General features: G+C 40.3%; 1 protein-coding gene across 11 annotated transcripts in view; it reads left to right on the forward strand.

Annotated features, from left to right (window-relative positions):
• Nucleotides 1-23,016, forward strand: part of NEDD4L (neural precursor cell expressed, developmentally down-regulated 4-like, E3 ubiquitin protein ligase) — a 300,190-nt gene that overhangs the window by 172,658 nt on the left and 104,516 nt on the right. For 3 of the 11 annotated variants that reach the window (XM_015590800.2, XM_015590802.2, XM_025048099.1), the window contains exon 1: nt 18-195. The exons of 5 other annotated variants lie outside the window; for them this stretch is intronic. In XM_015590800.2, coding sequence (XP_015446286.2) covers nt 28-195 — 168 coding nt within the window. In that variant the 5' untranslated portion in view covers nt 18-27. Of the gene's footprint in view, nt 1-14; nt 196-23,016 lie in introns of those variants that run through there. 3 more of the 11 variants (XM_025048103.1, XM_015590806.2, XM_015590801.2) reach the window with 3 other exon arrangements.

A 23,016-nucleotide genomic window follows, 5' to 3' on the forward strand; every position in this document is an offset into this window, starting at 1 on the left:
GCTCCTGAAATCCACAGGACAAATTCCATGGAAAGGACGCCACAGGGTCAGGGCTGCACATTCAAGATCAGACAAGATCAAAATGCAGGGCAGCAACATTTCAGAATTCTTGTGACTCGGGGGCCAGAGGAAACTCTCCAGAATCCTGAGGAGGGGAACACTACCAACCCTGGTTCCACGGTGGCCGGAGCCCCGGTAAGTTAGCGTGCGTTTACACAGGACGGCGGGTCAGAAGGAACCGATTCGAGCCCAGAAAGCTTATTCTGCAGCGTAATTAAAATGAACTTTATCCTCCTCCCTCTGGGAGTTTCCTTGCTTGGGGCCAGTGTAACCCAGGTTTGGGGAGCACGATTTTTGTGCTCCCGTGGTTGGTAGAGGTCCAAGAAACTAGTTAGCATTTCAGAAAGTATCTTTCCTTTAGGTCTTCAAAGTCAAGTAACTCAGTTTTGAAAGTCTAAATACAAACGCCCCATTCTCTTTTGAATAAAATAATTCAAAAAATTTATTACTTTAAATTAATCTGCCAGTGCCCCAACACGATAATGTTGGAAATGCATTTAAAAGCTGCTTGCTAATATGCCTGTGACACTTTTCCTTTAAAAACAATCAGTTCTAATACAGGCAAGAGAATATCGCCAAAAATTTGAGTCTGGTCTTTTAATTAAGTTTATGTAAAATGTGACCAATTCTTTCTAATGGCCTTTTTGCTGTCGAAGGTCGGCCCTTTTTATATTATTTATTGTCTTGTTGTTGTTGTTTTTATTTTTGGTCCCATTACTGAATGAGAGTAGTCACACTTGTAGGACAGTAAAAAATGTGTTTTTGAAGTAGGTTGGCTTATGGGCCAAGGCTAGGTGAAACTGACTGGGGACTTGTTAATGGTCAGATTGCATGGCCCTGCCCACTGAATGCCGCCCACTTGAGTGTCTAAGCGGGGATGCTGTATATAGAATAGAAAGTGCTCTGTCTCCAGCTGTGGAAGCAGATGCCCTAGGACAGATTTGAGCCTTTATAGCTCCTCTGTTCTTGCTTTTTCCCTTTCAGTGAAATGGAGTACGGAAAGACAGCTGCTAACCCCACCAGGCAAATGATGACTCGGCAGCTTTCATAGTTTATAGCGGGACGATAAGTTTCATCAGTTAGTTTTCTTATACTAGTAATCACTAGCCATTAAGTGCTTTTTTAGAGAACAAGTCCTTATATTTTGAATTGGATTTTTTTCCCCTTGAACTTCCTGTGATTATAGGATTGAGTGTATGATTATGAAATGTCTAGGGGACTTTGTGTGTGGGTTTTCATTGTGAATTATGATTTTTTTCAAAGTGGATGGCTGAATATTACTGTAGAATTACATCATTTTTTGCTTTTTGTTGAGAAATGTTTTTGGACATCCGAGTAAACTTTATCCCTGTTCCATCATCGTTTTCACCATTCCAAAGGGGTAATCAGATGCTAAATGCAAATGTTATATTTTTCTTGGTGTTAGATAACTGTTTCTTCTTATCTCGTCCATAAGCCTTTTTCTTTCATTATTTCTAAGTGCTTTATTTTGGTCTGAACCAATATCATTTTTATACAATGGTTCAAATTTCAATAGGATTTTGACATTATAATAGCTTTTAACTACCCCAAGGAAGTACCATCATGACAGTCATAGGCTTTGTTGAGTGGCACAATTCCATGATGAACTTGGACCACCTACCACAAGAAAATTGACAAAATGCATTTCCTAAAGTTTTGATAACTATTCGATTATATTACCAGAAATACTTGAATCATTTTTGCAATTAGATATCAAAGACGCATGGATTTATATAAGTAAGGTCTAATCTGGCTTGAAATTGCTAATATACTTAGAAAACAAATGGGCCATACTAGAAATTATGTGTACCATACATACTACATACAAGGGCTATTGTAACTTGCAAGGACTATTAGAGTGGAAAACAGATTTCTCCAAATTTGGAAATTTAAGTTTAAATTGAAGTTCTAAGTAAAATAAAGAGCTCTTCTTGGAAGATAAGTTCTGTCTAGCACATGGTAGTTTTCATTTTCATAGGTATATTTTTGTACACATACCTAAATTAGTAAATGGTAAGAAGCTTTCTTTTAAGCAAAAACTTTTTTCTTTAAGAAGCAAAAGACAAAACTTGTCACATAACAGGACTGTCTGCTCCATTCAACACTGTGTGTGCGTTTCGTTTGGGCAGGGTGCTAAGTGTAAGCAGCAGCTGCCACGGCCTTATTTATCTTGAGGAAAAACATTCACTTGGGCGTCTAGAGTCTGGCTGCCACCAAGCTTTTTTGATGTTTCAGATGTCTGATGCTTTGGTCAGAAGGGCATTTCATTATTAGTTTACATGAAAAATTAACCAAAATCTATTATAGTCAAGTTTTTGAATCATGTGAAAAATCTTTTTTGGGAAAATCAGGATTCCTTTTATGGGATATTCTCATATTTCGTAATCTATGCCTGAGACCGTATCATAAGGTTAACTTGTTGAGTACTTTTCTCAGTCTCTGCCTCCCAAACGGCCTGTCATGAATAAATCTAAAATGCAACATGACTCCAAAAAATGTTAACCAGCTAGATTCCCAGAAAAAAATACAGGGGAATGAACCCCTTGTGATGACAGGTTTTCTACCCGGTCTGACACCCTTAGTAAAATAGAATTGGTTCTTAAAGTCATCAGTTATCATCAGTTGCAGTATTTAAGAGGTCTTTGAACTTATCAGTTCAGTTTGTGGCATTTTTCATGGTCATTTAATAAGTAACTTAGTTATTTTCTTAAATTAGTTTTTGAGTTACGTGGTCTGGTTATGAGCTTCTTAACTGCATTAGAGTTATTCCACGGAAGCAGAGTCACTGTTTACCAGCATTTATGCCCCCTTTCAACACGGTTTCGTGCATAATAACTGCTAGGCTCTGCATTGTACAAGCTTCAAGAGCCAGTTTTCTAATCCCATAAATGCCATCAAGTGTTTAAGGCCCACTGTGTTTTTAACATTACCCTAGGTACTTAGAACGTTTTATGGACTAACAGTTTCTTGCGGACACAGATTTTGTAATGTAAGCAGAGGGCAGAGGGGCCATGGGCAGGGGGGAAAAAGACCCACTAACACCCACTCAGGTTTTCTGATCTCCCTGTGCCCCCCCTAATCGACATGTACCTCACAGAAGTGATTAAAAACTCATTTTATTGAACAACAAAGGAATATCTAAACTTTTTATTTTTGAGGAATTTTAGTTTGACTCTCTTTTAGCAAAGGGCAAATTTACTTTCAGAAAAATTTCGACATTAGTATTACTTGTTGCCTTTTCTTATCCTAAAAAGTAATTCTGTGAATGTATGCATAAACCACCCCTTTATTTGAAAACACAACAACATTGTAATGGATAAGGAAAAAAGCTAGTATTCTTTTTATTGACTTGGTTTCTGAGTAGATTCTATAAAGTTTTTTTTTCCTCTTGGGTATAGTAGCAGCCTCTCTTAATGTGGTCGTATATGAGAATATTCCAGTATTATGGAACAAAATCTCAACTATTTTCACACAGAGAGAGACACGTAGGACTTGCAGTGGTGGCTCATTTCTACAGCACTTCACCATTTGAAAAGTGCCTTTTTTTATTTAATGTAGTCTATACAAATATCCCATTGCAGGAACATTGTCTCACTCAGCCTTCCCAACTATCATGTGAAATAGAGCTACTTTATTGTTTCAGATGAAGTTATGTGACACTGTCATTAGGTGTGACAACTAGTATACTGTTTATCACTTTGTTTATATATAATGGGGATTTTAAGACTGTATATCTTTGCGCAATTAAAAAGCCGATGTAGTTAAAAAGCAGTTTAATGCTTCCCGTGATGTGACAGTTTTGGAGATGGTAACTCCATTTGGTGGCTTGCGGCACTGGCCTAACGGAGAGAAGTGGGTATCGTTGGAGGCCCACAGCCCCAGGCCCGGCGGTTGATCAGCACGTCCTGGGGTGGTTAGATGCCTTCGCTGGGTGTACTTCCTCCTCATGGAAAATGAGGATAAAAATGTCCAGCCCACAGGTTTATGTTGAGGTTTAGATGAAGGCGGCATATGTGGACGTACCTGACTGATGTTCATGTTGCCTTTTTTCCTTCTAAACCAAGAATCTGTAATATACAGCTCTTTCTCTGAGGAAGGTGATTAGGTTAACTGTGAACAGTAAGTTTTTGATCAGCATGGCATTCGACATGGGGCAACACGAATTTGAGGCGTCCCTGGAAATGTTTAATAACTAGCTTTGCTGTCCTGCCGCTGTCATCTCATCAGTCTCGAATATTAATCCGCTTAATAATCAGCATCACAGAGCCCTAACACTGCTCCGTGATGTCGCAGTTCCTGAAAAGACCGAGCTATGCATTATAGAAAACGACCTTTAATTGTATTTGCACTGTTGAATTTTGAAACTTTGAAACATTTACTTGTCTGGCATTTCAGACACGTTATAATTTTACCATGTCGTTTTACTGTGATGTTTGCAGTGGTTGAATTTCCTTTTCTTCATATAGACTGAAACAATCTCATGTTATCTATACAAAATTTCCATATTATGTGATTTACAAATGAGGGCAGTATTAGGAAATGGGCCTTAATAGACACTGCATTTTAGAGGGTTTTCATAAATGCCACAGCTGCTTCTCTTGGCTAAGCCTGGAGGCAGAGCCCTTCAGCATTGAAATAAATCTATAATTTTATAATACATGTTAATAAGAAAATTGTTACCTCAACGTGAAGGATCACAATACCAGAAGAAATTTACTCCATGTCAGAATTATCTTAAAATTTAATAAATGTTGGGGTTCTTTGTAGAGTTGATGGTTTAAAACCACTTGAGGCTAATCTAAATGGTCATCTATTTGCACAACTTGAAATAAGCAGATTTAAAAAAATAATAATGAACTGAAAATTACTACTGCTGAGACAGATTACTTCCCTAAATACATTGACCTTTTTTAGGTCCTAATGATACTACCAAGACATTTGCAGCAATGAGGAAAAAGCAGGAAACTCATGGATGGTGTTGAAACTGTTGATCTCATGCACAAATACCAGAATATCTAAGTTTCCTCGGGAAAAGCCAAAAGAGGCTTGGGAAACCCAATCCAGAATTGGCTGGTGATTATTCAGAGGTTTAGTATCCTGTCTGCCATCATTCAGCTCCTTTGATTCACACCAGGCAGTGTAATAGTCCTTGCCCTGTTCGAGACGGACTGGACAGCTCGCCTACTGTGTATACCCAGCTTCAGTTTAAAGATTTAAAAGGCTTAACAGGATAGAGTGTTGAAAATATTAGCTAAAATATGTATTGCAAGAGGTCTTTGATTTTCTGGGCAAAAGGAGATTATTGAAAGATTTTTGGAAATAATCTCATCTCGACTCAGGATGCTCCAAGAATGCCTAATGACCTCAGCAGATTTTCCTTCTTGAATCTCTTGTTTATTATTCTTCTATGGCTTACTTGGGCAATCCGGGAGACAGAAGAATATTAAAGAATAAGTGAATGAAACAGGTGGCCTGACATGAGTGGGCCTCAGAGTAAATCTTTGATGTCTTGCCCGTTTCGTGCTGTCCTAAATTGACACTTTGGTGGTCTGTAGGCATCGCCACATTTTAACAGGAAGTCTAGCTTTCAGGACGGAGGATGGAGTAGATTGAATTGCAAGAAGCCTGCTTTTTATACCCCGGTCATTTTAGAACCATGGACTGTTCTGACACTTTTGAATAAAGTGCTTAATGTGAAAGGAAAGGTAAAATGAAATGAAAGTGTCATAAATTGATCTGGAAAGGGCCCTGTTTTCTCTAGTTTGACTGTTGTTGCTACACTTAGTGTTCAGATACTTTGTATCAGTTCCTTTAAGCGCCTGCCCTAACTGCTTATTCTTTTGAAACCATTTTGTGTTTATTTTAGTGTTAAATATTATGCCCTATACTACTGGGTAAACAAAGTGAGAGAATTCCTCCAGGGAGGAAGAGACTAGAGCGTCCCCTGGGAAATCTGCCTTTCGTAGGTCCCTGACATTTACAAGGTCTTCTTTTGTGGCTTAATTTTTATAGATCAGGGTGAGTCAAGTGGCTTTTACTTCCTCCTTGTAATAACTTTGAAGAATTTGCTTTTGACCTGTGATCTTTCATTATATTGTTTTACCTCTTTTTTTTTGAGGGGGGGCAGGCTAGGGTAGGGACATTACTAGTAGGCGTATTAAGTATTTGATGATTCAAATAGTTTGATAGATTTACAGTTTCTCTTTCGTACTTTCTGTAGTTCAGTCCAGAACTGATAGACTTTTTGTTTTGTTTTATGATAGACTTTTAAAATGTATTTAATGACCCACACGTGACATAACTCATCCATTGAGACTTTTTAAAGCTTCCTAATAAACCATACTTCTTGAGAATCCTTTTTCCTCTCCATATTCTTTAAAAATACATGACTAGGTATTTAACTCTAGAAGGAGAAAAAAAAAAAAAGCTGCTTTGATCCAGATTTTTTTAAATTGAGTTGAGTAGAAAAGTCGAGGTGGAGCAGGAATAATGAAATGTGTGTATCAAGCTCCAGCCAAAAAACCTAGCACTTTGTCAAAGCAGGCAGTGTTTCAGGCTAGTTCTACGGCCGAACTAACAGCTCTTTAACTTCCCTAAGAAATTAGCCTGAGCTGAATACTGCATGCTAACAGTGTAACTCGGGGGTTCTTTTATATTATCTTTCTCATGAGCACAAATGCCTTAAGCTTAGTATCTGTTCCATATGTACTTACTGATTATGCTTTTTCACTTGAAAAAAGAGATACTAAATTGTAATGTAACTTTGAGCATCTTAATGTAGTTTTAATATTTAAGCTGATTTAACCTCATGCTTTAAAAAAATCCCAATATAATATTGTTCATATTAGTAGATATTACGGGGATGCCCAGGTGCTACAACAAAGGTAAAAGGAATGAAAATAGTTTTATGTAAACATAATGTTCCCACATGCCTGCCTGCACCCTCGATTGAAATTATATTAGCAAGAGATGCCCCTGTGTTCTGTGGTATGGCATTCATCTCCAGCTGATGTGCGCAGGAGTCACTGTTAAATGTTATATTCATAAACTTATGGAACTGTGAGTTTCCTTAGGAGTTATGTTGGCCAATTCCTTTCAGTTTGAAGATGAAACTGAGAGCATTAATTTTGCAGTTACAGAGTATATTTTTTTAATCTCATATGTGTGAAATAATTATTTTCTCATAATATCACCTATGAAGCAGTGTACTTCTTGATGTTGGGAATAGCAGAGGTTGGGAAGTCTGGTCTCTAGATCTTTTGGTTCAGCACACAGGATCGCTGAGATGAGGCGTACCCAGTAGAAGCGTTAATTCACAGGAGCAGGCACTACTGCGCAAATGCTGATGCCCAGCAGAGGCAACGGGTGACAGATTGCTTTCACATGGGATGGGGCACCTTTGGTCATCATGGACAGGAGTGATGTCCTGAAGGGGAAGATTGGAACCGGATCTGGAAAGATGACCAGGATTTGTCTCAGTGGGTTAGTGGGCGGGGCCTTGTTTGGAAGACTGAAGGTAAAAGTGACTGCCGGTGATGTGGTTGCTATACTTGCCCGGGAATGTCCTTGATTGTGATCAGCTAGATGCAACAAATTGTGTTTTAATGACAAAAGTCATTGAAGAATTTTTGGGTGTGGTTATTGGCATGAATATTTGATTCTTTCCCATCAAATATGAAGTTGAATGAATTCCTTCCTTGTCTGCCTGCCTTGCACTGAGCTGGGCCCAGCTGGGGACAAAAGCATACCAGGACAGTTCCTGCCATTGAATGGTGGTAGCAGGAATTAATTAAACAGATGTCTGTCACCTTTTTAATATATTGATGTTGGGAATAGCAAAGGTTGGGAAGTCTGGTCTCTAGATCTTTTGGTTCAGCACACAGGAATATATTCCCAACATCAACTTGAACAGAAATGACTGTTAATGTTTATCTGTGCAGTGGAGAATTTATCCTGAAGAAGAAAGAGCAAAAGAAGTGAATAGTCTAAGCATTTCTCTGTATGTCTTTCTGCTTGAAATGACATTATAATATCAGAAGACGCTAATCCTTACTCTACATTATGGTATGGGAAATGTTATATTACTTAAGTATAGTACATATTCTTAAACGTTTGCATTGAGATTTAACAACAACAGATCAAACAAGGAAAATAGTTCACATTTCCATCATTCAAATTAACCTAAACCAAGCATTGAAATAAGTTCAAGATTATCTAAATCTCGGTTATTCAAATAACATCATATACAATGGTTTCACACTATAGAATAAGAAGCAATAAAAAAAGAAGTATCAGATCTGTGATACATTTCTAACCTTGGAAGCAGAAAAGGAAACTACAAAGAAAAGATAGACAGATTCAGCCATGTGAAAGCATTAAATTTATGAACCATGAAAAAAATTAACTTGAGAAGACAACAGATGTTTTTCTTAGCAATTAGTATGATTTTTCTCATAGTATATCTTTTCAGCATCTTTGATTTTATTCATATATTTTTGCCAACAGATTTGTATGTATGTCAAAAGTTTCTTCTAGTAAATGCTAGAATGTGTCAAGGTTCCCATCTCTCCTGACTCTCTGACCTTTGCACTGGGAGGTAGATAAACGTAGGTGAATCACATAAAGGAATTAACATTAAAGACATAAATGTCAGACCCCCAAGTTGCATCACTTTTTTACTAATGTACCTTTTACATTATAAAAACGGTAAATAACTATAATCACAAAATTGGAAGAATTTGTGGTTCAAAATAGTGTATTCAGATAGCTGGTGGTAGTATCCATGGATATGACTGTAGAATGATTTTCATCCATTTAAGCATTTAAAAATGATAAGACAAATTATAGGTGCTAAAATTCTTATGTTTTGAAATATGAGTTAACCCAGAAGAAATTACAAATCTAAGTAAAAGCCTTTATAAAGAGGTTTTTATTTTCTGCTTTTCAAGTAGGTTTGCTTTCCATACCATCACAAAGAGCAGATAGATGGAAAGGTTAGTGACTACTGTTAAAATAATTAGGCGATTGTGCAGTTATATCTGGGTATAAGCCATTAAACCTTTTGGAAAAGGAATGCTCCTTTAATCTTTCATTCAATATATTTGTCACTAGACTTTTTAAATTTGAAATTTCTTTTCAGTCGGTACATATATGAAATAGGTGAATTGAGTTTGATATATCATTCTTTTTTGCTTATGAAAACTCTAGTGTCACAAGAATATGCTTCCTGAAGTTCACATAATTAAGCACTTTAGATTGTCCCATTTCTTATTGTTAAGTGTTAATCCCATAAGCTTAGATTGCCACTTGGCGCTTCATTTGCAATCTATATTTCATATTTTAAAATCAAGTAGCCTAAAATTCTATTTCATTTCTGCTGAAAACCGGTTACCTTAGGAAGTAATGTGCGGTTAAGGTAATATGATGTTAGGAAGTAATGTGATGTGAAGAGTTAAGCTACAACTGAGATAATTCCCAAGAGACCAAGACTTCATTCCCCAGGGGAATCACCGAACAAGTGGAGTGCCTCTCTTGCCAGAGAGATATTTTACATTACACATAGCTTTTAAACTTGTGAAGGAGCCCTGGAGTTTGGGGGATACGGGAATCTCTGTTCCCAAGGGGTCGATCCTTTTTATTGAGAAAAGGGGCATCACACACAAATGAAAGTTACTGGGCACATAAGGATGGCCCATTTCCTTTAATGGTTTACTACTCTCAGAGAGTTGATCTAACACAAGAACACTGAGAAAAATTAGGAAACAACAATATTGCCTCATCCGGGGAACCCCAGAAGGGGACCACGTGCATGGATCGAATATGTATTGATCAGGGGACCTTGACACAGCAGAAGTCCTGTGACTCTGGAGCCAAAGGTAGGTGTGCACGAGACATGACTCATGCACGAGACATCTCGTGAAAAGGGACCTGGAAGGAAACAAAAAATTCACCTTGGAGATCAGAGTACCAGGTTGCCTACCTTAATCTAGAGGAAAAATAGTTTAGGGTCTTTTTTTTTTTTTTTAATTAATTACTACTTAGAGATTTTAGAGGGAAAGTTTTTTGTTTTTTGTTTTTTAAGCAAATGATAGAAGTTGATTGTTACATCACTCGGCCACTTACTGTTACCTTCGCATTGAAGAACAGGCCTGCTTTGAAGAGCTCAAGCAGTGAAATGCAGACTTGCACCCTAACATCTGTATCTTGGTGATAGAAGAGAGAAAATCAGAGGGTTCTAGGTGTGGATGACCTTCATTTCAGTGTTTTTGTTTTGTCAGACTGCTTTGGAGAGAACTGATGCTGAGGTGAAAAAGATGACTCATGGAATTATAACATTTATACTTTTCCAAAACCTCCCTACTTTTTGAAAGTGGAACTTTTTTTGCAGCTGGAACACCTCGAAGGTGTTGGTGCCTGAGCTCGGGCCTGTGCTGCTGGCCCCCTCTACGTATTTATTCTTCCAGCTCCTAGGGACAATCACCGATTTTCTCAGGAGTTAGTCTGACGTTAGTACTTAGACTGTCATACTTAAGTATTTAGACTGTCATTTTCACGTTGCAGTGCCTCGAAAATGGGAAGCTTTTATTCTCCTTAAGCGAGTGATATTTCAAGATGCTTTCTGCTGCCTGTGTCATGCCAGGATGTGGGTGGATTTATTTTTGCAGTTTTGCACCAGGGAGCCTGCTTCTGATTTGCAAATTGCACTTATTATAAGGCATATTGTCCATTGATGAATAATGTGTGGGCCACAGAGCAGATACACAGCTTTTAAAATAGCTCATTTATCCTGCAAGCCTGATTCCCAGAGAAGTTGGCCCCTTCAAAAGTGCTGTCCAGGAGCAGAGTTTTTTGCATCTGTTTTTTCCAGTTTCTGAGGTCATTGTTTTCGCCCTCTGGTTCATCATGTTTCCTTGACAGGCTGAGGACTTGAAAACAGACAGATGCAGGCTCAGTTCCTGGAGAAGACCTGAGGTGGGCAGAGAATTTTTAGTTCACTGCTAAGGAAATAGGTGTTCCTTTGTCTCAGCTACTGCAAACTTCCCTTCTATGTGGGTCGAGAGGGAAGTACCAGACATCACACTTTTGTACCGAATCCTGCAGGCACCCCAAAGTGGCCACTTCACCCTCATTTCTTTGAACCTACCCACTAAGACATATGCAGAGGCTCTGGGTTGGGAGGAGCCTCTCAGGTCCTCGGGGAGCAGAAAGTTCCATCCGTTTAAGGGACTCCTAGGAACAGCCATGACTGGGTCACGGGCAGGGTGTGGCACCAAGTGGGTCAGAGCTGCCTCCCTTGGGGTCAGCCTTGTAATCTCAGTGATCTTTTTTCACAGAAACCTCACTTCGAATGGATTTTCCTTTTGAGCACTTTTCTTATTTTGCCTAATATGTTGCAGTCTTCACTCAGTTGGCCAGGTGGCATCTGTTTGATGCTGGTGTGTGTTGCCAAGGAAAAGGGATGCAGGAAGATTTGGCTGAAGTGGAGATGGGAGGGTGGGGGAGGGGAGGCAAAGGAGGGTGGAGAGTGAGTGGGTAGGTTGTTTTGGGGGTCTGGGCTGGATTAAACAGTAATTATGTATAGAACGGGGTTTAATATTTAAAACGTCACTGCTTTACAACTCAGAAAATCATCCTGGGTTCATGAAAGTGTTTCCAAGGCTATTGAATGCTGCTTTTTCCATTTCCTACCCTGCATTCAGAATGGTCTTTAAATGGCACAATACAGCAGAATTAAATGGTATTAACCTTCTGTCCAGTGCAAGCCACTGGTCATCAGATTTTTTATTTTATTTTACTGTATTGCGATTTCCGCCTATTAATGGGTTGACTTTTAATGGAATAGAATCTGCCAAGGATAACGCAGACTGGATAAAAAATTTCACTGAGTTTATCGGTTGTGGAGGGTGGGGCATGGTACTCATTCTGAAGTGCAATCAGGGTTGAGAACAGCCAGTTTAAGAAGTCAGTGCTTATGACAACCTAAATCTTGTGTTGGTTAATAATCCTTGGGATAAGTACTTTTCTAGCACATTTATTTCCCATGTCCTTCCTTCATCACCCCAAATATATGTTTTGTTGCTTATGTGGTGGCTTTTGCTGGAGGAGGGGGTGTCCTTTTGTGGCCCAAGAGTCCACAAAATAAATTTCCACGCACGTAAGTCTGTACACTACCTATGCATTAAGAGCAGCAGCGTGTTCCAGTTGAATACTTGCAGTGTATATGGAAAAAAACTTATCTCCCAAAATAGCTTAGAAATGAAAGGAATAATTTTCTCCTCAGTTTCCAACTGCACATAGTTAGTGAAAGTGAGATTTCAAATCTCGACTGGAAAGACCAGTCTGTCCTGTTAATATTTTATGTGCAAATGCCATTTTTCTCCAGGTAACTAAAGTATCTTCCTTCTGTAAATATTAACTTGACTGCATTTTTGTGGCTTTTGAAAACTCCACCTCTTAACCAGCTGTCAAATTTTCATGACTTTCAGAGTTGTGGTAATAGGTGGTTTCTTCCTTAGAGTGGATAAAGCAAAATCTTAAAAATGAAAAGGATTGTGAAGATTACCGGGGCCACGGTCTCAGTTTTAAACAGGAGAGTGCGGTGACTTGTCCAAAGGTACACAGGAAAGTGGTAGCAGAGCTCGGCGCCCAAACCGCTGTTCTTCCTGCTACACCCAGCACAGGGGAGTATGAAACTACAAGCATCCTCCTTAAACTACAGGCACACTCACTCTATTGTGCCTCATAGATGTCGTGGGTTTGTTGTTTTTTTTTTTTTTATGACTAGAAGGCAAGACCCTCCACCAACAAAAAGATTACAGCTCATTGTATTGCAGTGGTCTGGAACCAAACCTGCCATATCTCCGAGGTGTGCCTGTCACGGCTGCGTCTTGGCCATCTGGAGCCTTTCGCAAATAAATTGCCCAAGGATAGTTCACACTGTCCTGTTTCTCTCTTTCACGCCTTCTTAAGTAGAACATTCTAAGCAGATCTCAACAGGTGTTTTTTTGTTTGTTTTGTCTTGTTTTGGCTCACTGTTTCTCTCGTGGTATAATCTAGTCATCCTTTAAGTAAATATTTATCGATGATGCCGTCAGGGATTAATAAGGTATATAATATACTTCATTATTAAAGTTCTCGGGACACCGTGATCTTAGAGAAGTTTGTTGCTTATTGCCGATTTCTCATTTCTCTTGCTAATTACCACTTCTTGTGGCCGGCATTATAGTAGCCCACCTCCCTTTTGTCATTTGCCGCTTCTGACCTGCTAAGGACTTAGAAGGTGTTTGGGCGAGCTCGTTAGGATTGTTTATAAAATGAGAATAAATAGGCTGAGAATAAGGATTCAAATCATTCTTTCTGAATAAAGTGCGTATGATCTGTCTTTTGTCTTTCTCCCCCATATCCATTTGCCTCTTATACTTTTCTTTGTCTTGAAGTGTGTCCAGAATCAGGTAGATTATTGTAAGATTTAAGTTTAAGAATTCAATGGGATCATAAACGCCAGCAGCTAAGCATAGTTCCTCGCACATATTAGTGCTTAATAAATGTTAGCTGTTTTTATTTGTGTTCCTTCTGAAAGAGAAGATGTAAATTCTTCACAGATGTTTAAGGATTGGATACACAACCAACCTGTCAGCTAAATTTATATTGGAAAATACATTTTTAATTCATCTTAATTTTTTATTGTTATCTAGATTTTGTTCTTATCCTTTTAGAGTTAACACATTTTCTACCGTACTCCATGGAAGAACCAGTAGCAGGCGAAATCAATAAAAAATGTTCTTAAAAAATATTTTATGATTCATTAGACTACCAGGTATCAGCAACTTTTATTTTTATGACTTTAGAATGACTTCATAGAATTTGCTGGTTGAGTCTCCTCTTTTTTAAAGGCTAAACCAAGATCATTTTTGAATCTTTCTTCTTTCTTTTCTTTTTTCCTTTCTTTACCTGAATGTATTTCTGGAAAAGTTCTGATTTTCATTAAACCCAGAGTTTTATAACTTAAAAGTTACTTTTTGTTTTTAAAGTTACTTTTCATAAATTATGAAAACCAAATTATAAACCAAGATGTACAGCTGATTATGGATCATTTTATCAACAGTGATGTAATCGCACATGTGGTCTGTGTATTTGGTTGTGAGTAGGATAGAAAAGTGTAGGAATTGAGTGAATACTTCGTGTTTGATGATAATTATATTAAAATGAATATTTTTTTTCATTTTCCCCACTTCACACTGTATGTGCTTCTCTCTAATCTATTCTTTGAATTTCAGGAGTCTATTAATAAAGTATGTGTAAAGAATTAGTTGCTAATTTTGGATGTGCTTGAAATGAGATTGTCAGCAAATTATAGCTTCTAACCTAGGACTCCAGTTTGTTGTGGATTAGACATCATCCCTGGTGTAGAAGATAAATTCCAAACTCATAAACAACATAAAAACTTCATTCTTTTTTCCCCATGTATTAGACTTTTCTTAGATGCCTTGAAGATACTTAAAATGTTATAAGATTATAGTTTTTCTTTCCGGCATCCTTTTACTTGCATTAAGATTTTATAGTATTAAATCTGTTGGAGATTAGAGGCTAGAAAACAAATCTTTACAGATTAAATAGTAAATATAAAGATGTACTTATTTCTAAATTCTAGTCAGTGGGTAATAGCTGTGAAATAAGCTTCAGGTCAGTAGGAAAGCTGACAGGAAATTAATATTATTTAATTCAATGTCTCCTCCCACCATTTAACAAAAAATAATTAAGTCCAGAGAGATCATGTGATTTGCCTGCTGTTGCCACTTTTATAAACAGGAAGTCAGTAAAGATAGGTGGGTGACCCTGCTGAATTCCTTTACATTCCCTGTACTGTTCTAGAGATGCAAGTACTGAGTAAGAAAAACGTGACCGTCACTCGTAGAAGGCTCACTTTTCAGCTATTGTAGTTATTATGAATAGTAAAGAGATAGTAATATATGAAATACCTGCATCTTTTTGTAAGTCTGCCAAAGGAAGTAAACCTGAAGCTGCCACAGGGGCAATAATAGGAACTCTCTTTCCTGCGTTGGGAAGAGAGTTGGGTGTGTTGGAGGAGTTGAAACCGTGAGGCTCAAGCTTAGTGAGTGAGGGGTTAGGGGTCCAGGATGAGGGGAAGAGGTTCAGATGCCCACTCATCTGCTTGTAAATAACGTGGAGGTGCCTTGGGAGATCAAAACAATTGAAATGAACTCAGCTTCTTTGGAGCCTGGGAAAATAAAGTAGCTCTTCACAAAAAAAATATATAAATCATCTGAATTTCTAAGAGGAAAAACACAAATTAGTAGGTAATGCCGCCTTTGAGATTTATAAAGGGTCTCTCCCTCTCAGAAACGATGGAAGCCACTTTTTGTTTCCCCCTAAAATGTCCGTGCCATGTGTGTCGCCTCTGTCCTAAAGACAGTGCGGGCAGGAGTGAGTGAGGGCGTAAAGCTTTCTTGACATGCCTTTAGCCACTGTCTTTACTTTTGGCAGAGAAGTTTAAGCTGTTTTTGGTTTGGTTTTCGTTCATTTTTCTAGACACAGCTAATTGTGTCCGTGTGCACATACTGTGTGGTTGTCGACATCTGGGTGTTGTAGACAGGGCTTTGTGACCACATCACAAGTTAGATAAATGTGCTTATCCATTCAGTGAGCTTAACTTGCAAGGTGCTTCACTCCAGACCAACACGGTAGGCCGCATGACCTTCAGGGCAGATTTTAGGTCTGGCCCTAAGACTAGTTAGAGTTAGCATCTGCATATCCTTCTTAGAGTAAGCTTGGGAAGATAGTGTGGCAGAGTAAAGATGGCCTTAGACTTTTTTATCCCTTCCCCGTGAAGAGGTAGAATGCATTTCCCTTCTCCTTGAAACTGGTCTGGCCCTGCGAATCTAGTGGCAGTGATGCTGGCCTCGTTCTGGACATAGCCTTTCAAAGGACTGTAGCTTCCTCTTTCTACCTTTTGGGAATGTGTGCTTTTAGGATCCAGCTGCCATGGCAACACGCTCAAGTTAGCCACATAGAAGTTCCAGCTTTCTATCCATCCTCACCAAAGGGCCAGACAGGTAAACGAATGATGAAGCTTTGGACATTTCAGCTCCAGTCATCATCTGACCACAGCACTTAAGACAACACTGGCTGCCCAGTCAATCTACAGAATCCTGAGCGATAAGTGGCCGTTGTTGTTTTAAGCCCTCTAAGTTTCAGAGTGGTTTGTTAGCAACCGATAACCTAAAGAGACAGTGTCCTTCACATTCAGTCCCGGGGAATTTAAACTTGGCTCGTTCAGCAGAGCCACCTCCTGTAGGTGAGCTCGGTGGAGTGTGGGACGGGGGCATGCTTGGACAGCTGTTTTCCCAGAAGCTGGGGGAGGGGAGCTGCACACAGCATGGCCAGACCCAGTGGCAATGCAGGGAGACTCTTGGCTTAGACAGCTGAGAAACAACTGCAGTGGCCCAAATGAGTAGAAAGAGTGGGTGTTTTGTAATCAAGAATGGAATTATTCAACTTTAAAGGAAAAAAGGTCATTTAAGGAAATTTATCATATTCTTAGAAGTTCTAGTTAGAGAAGCATCCTTAGCCTAGGCCTGCACCAAAATCCAGTTCTTTTTAAAAATCTGGTTTAATAGATGGGTAGTGAAGGGCTTCTTCCAAATAAGTGGTTTGATACAAGATGATAATCTTCGTTTTCTTCCTTCTCAAATGCTAGTGAATTTCAGTGTCCACTCTAATTTCATTTACTGTGTCCCGTAGGCCTTTGTAGCCACTAGCCACTAGCATTGCTAGAGTTTTTTATGTAGTAGGTACTCATTATGTGGGATCCATTTAGTTTTCATTGTAATTTAATTCATGTTCCATACAATTTAGCCGTTTGCTCTTAAGCAAAATCTGTTACTGTGTTTGAAATCACAAGAGCATCAGTCACAAATCATGTCTACACACTTTAATGGAGATTCTCTATGTCGCGTGATTAGCCACCTACATACACCCGCAGCTCAGAACAAAAAAAAAAACCTGTTTTTGACAAGCAAAGAACTTCATATTTCTTTAGTAATTCGAAAAGATACACAGCTCAAGTGATACGTATGTCCTCAGCGTGAAGGAGTCCTTGGCAGTTTGATGCTCTGTCTTTGTTCCGAGGGACTCCCAGCCTGGCAGCTGTGTCAGTCCCTCCCTTTGCCGTGGCCTTAATCACCTACCTACACATGGTGGGGGCTGCTGGTGACACCAGCCTTTCTGTAATTTCAGCATCAGCAACCTTGGGACCGCATCCTCACCTTTTACCTGACACAGACGTATGGGTCAGAGGTATTTCATTTGGAGAAGGATGGAATGGATAAGGGAAAGAAAACTTTAAAAGGCAGGAACTTATAACCCTGGCCTCACATTAGAATCTTCTGTGGGCCACCGATGTCAACAGGGACAGAGTCTCAGCTTGTCTGTCATCTTGGTGCCGTATGGACGAGCGCCAGCAGGAACAACTGGTTAGTTTAAGTCTTTGGCCTCTGTTGACACTTTTTAATACTAATGTTGTGTTAAATATTCTTTTTCAAGTCAACAGCAAGAAAAAATTAACAGTGGGTTTGTGTTTAGATTTTGTGTTTAGATTTTAAAATAGCCTTCTGGAGAGTATTAAATAAATAAAACACTCGATTTAAGGTCCTTTTTCTGCCCCACACAGGTTCTGTGACCCGTGGTCACTTACCTTTTGTGAATCCACTTCCTTGTTTGTAGCATAACACTTTCATTTGTGTTCCTGTAAGGAATAAATGAAATAACTTTAAGAGCCAAACACATGCTAATGTGTTTCACAAAGTAGTTGATTATATTATTATCAACAATAAAATGCTTACTAGAAAAAGTTAATATGTAGTTCTTTTTTTTTTTTTTCTCTCCTAAGACTACTCAAGAAGGATTTTAAGCTTAAGCAATTAAGGAAGCCACATGATGTAATGAACAAAGGCCCCGAACTGAACTATGCATGTGGCTGGGCCCCTGTGTGTGATTGTTGGAGTGTGCTGGGTTTCCATGGTTACGAACTTTAATACAATGGTGTGAAGGCTTTTGGTTGAGCAGAGCAGGTCCTGCTGCTGATCAAACATTGCTGTGTACAGAGACTTTGTTTTATCCCTGGAGAGTATTTATTTCTTAGTGCCAGGCTAGTTGGCTGTGCTACCCAGACTTTTCGCTTGCCAGGCATGCAGGCAGGTCAGAAGGGGGACTATGGCAGGTCTCAGTAAGAACGCTTGATGAGAAGGAAGGGGGCTGGGTTCTTGAAGGGGAAGCGTGTTAGCCTTGGCTTCTCTGGGCCAAGGAGGCTTTGACCTGAGCACTGTTAGTATGGGGGTCCGTCCTGGGAGCAGGTGGGGCAGGAGAAGCATTAAGAACAGGAAAGAAAAAAAATGCTTTGGTGAAAATATAAGCAACAAATAAAATAGAGGACGGTAATTCTAGCTTAATGCCTGAGGCAGCAGAGGAAGGCAAGCTGTAGCCTGAATGTCAGGAGCTCGGTTCCTCCGGTGGAGGTAGGAGGGATGTGTGGGTGTGGTGGTGTATTCCAGGATGTGTCAGGCTTGTCACGTTGGTTACGGGGAGCCTGGTAGCAGTGAAGAGAAAGATTGTTGACCAGGCATTTTGTATATATGGGAAACCTCAACCTGTAATCGTGACCGTCCATCTCATATAGGTACTAGATGTTAACTGCTGGCCAGGTCACTGGTTGCATTTGCATTTTGGGCTTGCTTCTCAGTGGGTATAAATGGAGTAATTAAAACTTGTGGTTTTCAAACTTTGCTCCCTAGGCTACCTCTACAGTTCTGCAAATTTCGTTATTATTTTTAACCTTTAACAACCATAAAGATAAGTGTCATAAATTTAAACATAAAACATGTAATGGTAAAATATGAGTGAATATGTTTTATATCTTGAGATTCTGTGTATGCTGTTTGAATCCAGTGGCGTAGTCTGTTAGCTTATTTTTTCCTTCTAGATTATTGTAATATCTTTAACTGGTTGCATTGCCTAGGTAGGTTATGGTCAAAACCTTCACTTTTTATAAGCACCCGTGATTCCAATGCTGGTGGTCCACGGTCCGTTTTGAGAAACCTTAGTCTGAGAGATGTTGAACAACGCCTCATAATAACTAAATAATCCTGGTAGTGTTTTCTCTCTAGTGTATTTTCAGCTGTAATTTCATCGTTTGAGAAATATCAAAAATGCTTTCTTTTTTGATGACAAAATGTCGAAGTGTATCTATTATCCCCTCTAGTTCTTCGACAGCATTGAGCCTCTGATAGGCCTAAGAAATTCGGAGCCGCTGTCTGTCTGTTGGAAACCTGCATATTTCACAATCAACGGTGTCTAATGCAGTGTGTTCTAGAGTTCGGGGTCTGACCTCTCGGTGTAGCCAAAACCATTTGAAGATCAGAAACTTTGGAAGCAACTTATACCCTTCTTTTCCACATCCACCCAGTGGCCAACTTGTTATCCAAGGCAGTGGTGTCCTAACTGATTAGACTGCTCACCACCTCCACACTCACTCCTCTGATCCATCCTCCACATCGTAGCCCCAGAGTGTGCTCCAAACTACAGCTCTGATCTGCTCGTGTTCTGCTAGACCCCACAGCGGCTCTCTTACCACTGCTTGCATTCCTCAGCTTACAGGTCTCGCGGCTCCGCCCCGCAAACATTCCCGATACAGGACACGTCTCTGCACCTTTATTCCCCGTGGCCCTTCTGTTTAGGATGCTCTCCCGACCCTCTCTCTCCAGTCCCTTCCTAACTAGTCTTCGCTTATTCCCTTACTCCGTCCCACTCCTGTCTCTGTGTGTGTTTGCTGATCTGTCTTCTCTCAAAACTAGGCCGAAAATTAAGTTTAGAGACAGAGGTTTTCAGAATAAAGTGTTCACATTGATTATATGTTTGACTTTTTTTACTTTAAAAACGTTTATTAGTTAAGGCGATGGAATCCAAGGTGACAAGGCCCCTGCCCTCCAAGAGCTTGCAGTCTAGGGAGAGAGGCAGGTATGGGAACAATTATGTGCAGGCGTAATTAGTGCAGGCAGTGTGCACTAATTATGGTAGTGCACGTTCAAACCAAGAGGAAGACAAATGAATGAAAGCTATGGGATCTCACAGCCGAGGAAGACGAAAGGCTGTAGATGAAGGGGGCGTGAATGGGATGTAGACATGCGGAGGGGGCATTTCTAGCAAGAATGCTTGGAGATGAGAAAATCTCGGGTCAGCAGGTCTGCACTGGAAAGCAGAGGCGTGGCCGAATAGAGAGGATGTGACTGGAGACGGAGGCTGGAGCAGCTGTGTAGAGGGCTGTTCCTGAGGATGTCAGCAGGACTCTTTGTTGGTGCAACAAAGGGCCAGGGGAACATCCCTGCCATTCGAGGGCTGGGATTTTGCGTTATCGTCATCTTGACCTGGTCGACTCTGCTTGGTCGGACAGGAGTTTGTTTTATGCTCTAAATTGGGAGTCGGCAAACTTTTTCCGTTCAGGGCCAGATAATAAATATGTTAAGCCTCGATGTAGAGTCTGTTTAGAACAGACCGCGTTATGCACTGTTAGTCGTGAAGTACGCAGATTTCGAGTGGCGGGAAAGCCTGTCTGGACTTCTTAGTCTCTGCTCTAAGCTGGGCTGTGTGTTCCTGGCAAGATCCTGCTACCTCCAACCCTGAGCCTGCTCCACGAACCGGACGCCCTTTCCAGTGTAGAGTCCGCGATCTGTATGAGGAGGGGCCGTGGGCGTTTGTAAGGTGGTGTGCCTCTGCGTGTACTGTGTGATTGTCGGCCTGTGCTCATGTGCATTCACAAGAGGACCAGCGGGGCTGGCCTGGCTGGGAAAGCTTTCTTGGCAGGGGCCGTGGGGGGCGGGTACCGTGAAGGAAGTGGGAAGGACTCCAGGGTTAGGAGTCTGATTTGAATCAACAAAGCTGGTGGGCACTGCAGAGGCAGGGTGGACGAGGTGCGTTTAGGAGGCCTACATAAGCGTAGGTCTGCGGGGGATGGAAAGTTATCTTTGGACAGGCTGATTCATTGGTGCCTTTCCAGAAAGCTGCTGGTGTGTAACCAGGAGGCTCCAGCGGCACTGATGGAGGCGGGGGGAACCGGGGGAACTGGGAATGAGGGCCGAATCTGAGAAATAGTCCTTTCAAGTTATTTTAAGTACCTTATTTTTTTTCTGTATCCAACCACAGTTAATATACATCATTTTAGAAAAGTTCAAAAGTAAGAAAACCAGAACCGCACAGTCTCATCCTCCAGAGATAATCACGGTTCCATTCCCTGCTACCTATTTGAGTGGCACTTCAAAGGCGAACAGTGGAGTTGGGAGAAGAGTAATCAAAAAATGGTTTATTTCATAATTAACTACTTTCCACTTATGTGACCACTCCCAAATGTTGCTATAATTTCAATTCTGTCTTTTTTTTCTTTTTCTTTAACCTGGAGGGAATAGCCCGACAGGAACGGTGAGTCCTCGGCAGAACACTTTAGCTCACTTTAGCTCGCGTTACTGTGTAGTGCGCGTGTTAAGTCCTGCTGCACGGGCTTTCGTTTCTTGTCCTCTGACCTGCCCACTCTGCGGCATGCTTGGCATCACGTTTTTCTCTCAGCTTCCACCTCACGGTTTCCTTATGGCACATTATAAAAATCTCTTTTAATCATTAGGGAATTCCTTCTCCTAGCCCTCCAAGCCTACAGTGTGAAAATAAGCGACGTTTCATAAACAGAGCAAGAAAATTTTCCCCTAACCCTTAGAAACTTGTTTTGGAAGGGGGGGAAAATGCCCGCTTTCCCCCTTAGTACACCACAGCCCACCTATCAGCAATGTTAAAATTAGAAGTGTAAGAAATACAATTTTTTAATTAAAAGGTAAAGTTGGTAACGTCTCTATTTTACAATCCCAACAAAATATCCAAGTGAGTCGTACATAGTTTCTGCTTGCTCATTTTTCCATCTGGTCACTGCATTTCTGACAAGGAATGCTTTCTAATCTGGTTAAAAAGCTGGCCCTTAGCTTGGCAAACCCAGCTCTGCCACCTCAGAGGAAGGTCGGAGTTCTTTCTAAAAAAGAGGGTCAAACCACCTCACGATCTTATGCCTCTCATTTATTCATCTATCTGATTTTAAAACACTGTTGATATTTACTCTCCAAGAAATTTAAATGACTGTAGTAATTAGTTGCAAAAAAAATAAAAGATTTGTAAAATATTGTTGGCAGTAATTGAAAATCAATGAAAGGTAAGTCAGTACATTTCGGACCAGTCTAGTTGATTTAAATGAAAATTTTACACCCACTGAACGGTTGAGTGAATGAACAGATAGGGACTTTGCTTTGTGTGGCTCATCTCACCGAGCTGACCTGAGTGGGGCTAGATCTGCTTTGCTGTCTTGCAGGCTTTGATGCCTCAGTTGAGTTCAGATGCTCTCAGTAGTTGGGGCAGAGTGGCTCAGAGTGATATAACATTCTCCAGTTAGGCCTGTTACTTTACATGTGCTCATGAAATAGACTTCCTTTTCCTGACGACATTTGAAAAAGAGAGCCTGAGGGCATATAGCGGGGAAGACTTCACAGTCGAGAATTCCCATCTGTATCAGGCTAAACTATGTTGCAGAAACAAGCAGACGCTCAGTGGATTAGACCACAGAGATTTATTGTCTTCCTTATGATGCGTGTCTAGCATTTGTTAGCAGGAGCGCAATACTCATCATTGTCACTGAGAGTCCTCAGGGTGGTGACAGCGGATCCCATCACTACCACCATCACTGCTGTCGGGGAAAGGAGTGTGGGAAATCATACCTTGCTCTTGAAGGCTCCTGCCTGAACACATCACTGCATGTTTCCCTGGCCAAAGATAGTCCTATGCCATGCCTGTCTTCAGACTGGAGAAACACAAGTCTGCTAAGGAGGAGAAACG

This window comes from Pteropus alecto, unplaced genomic scaffold (assembly GCF_000325575.1).
Source record: "Pteropus alecto unplaced genomic scaffold, ASM32557v1 scaffold14, whole genome shotgun sequence".
In the NCBI taxonomy this organism is placed as follows: Eukaryota; Metazoa; Chordata; class Mammalia; order Chiroptera; family Pteropodidae; genus Pteropus; species Pteropus alecto.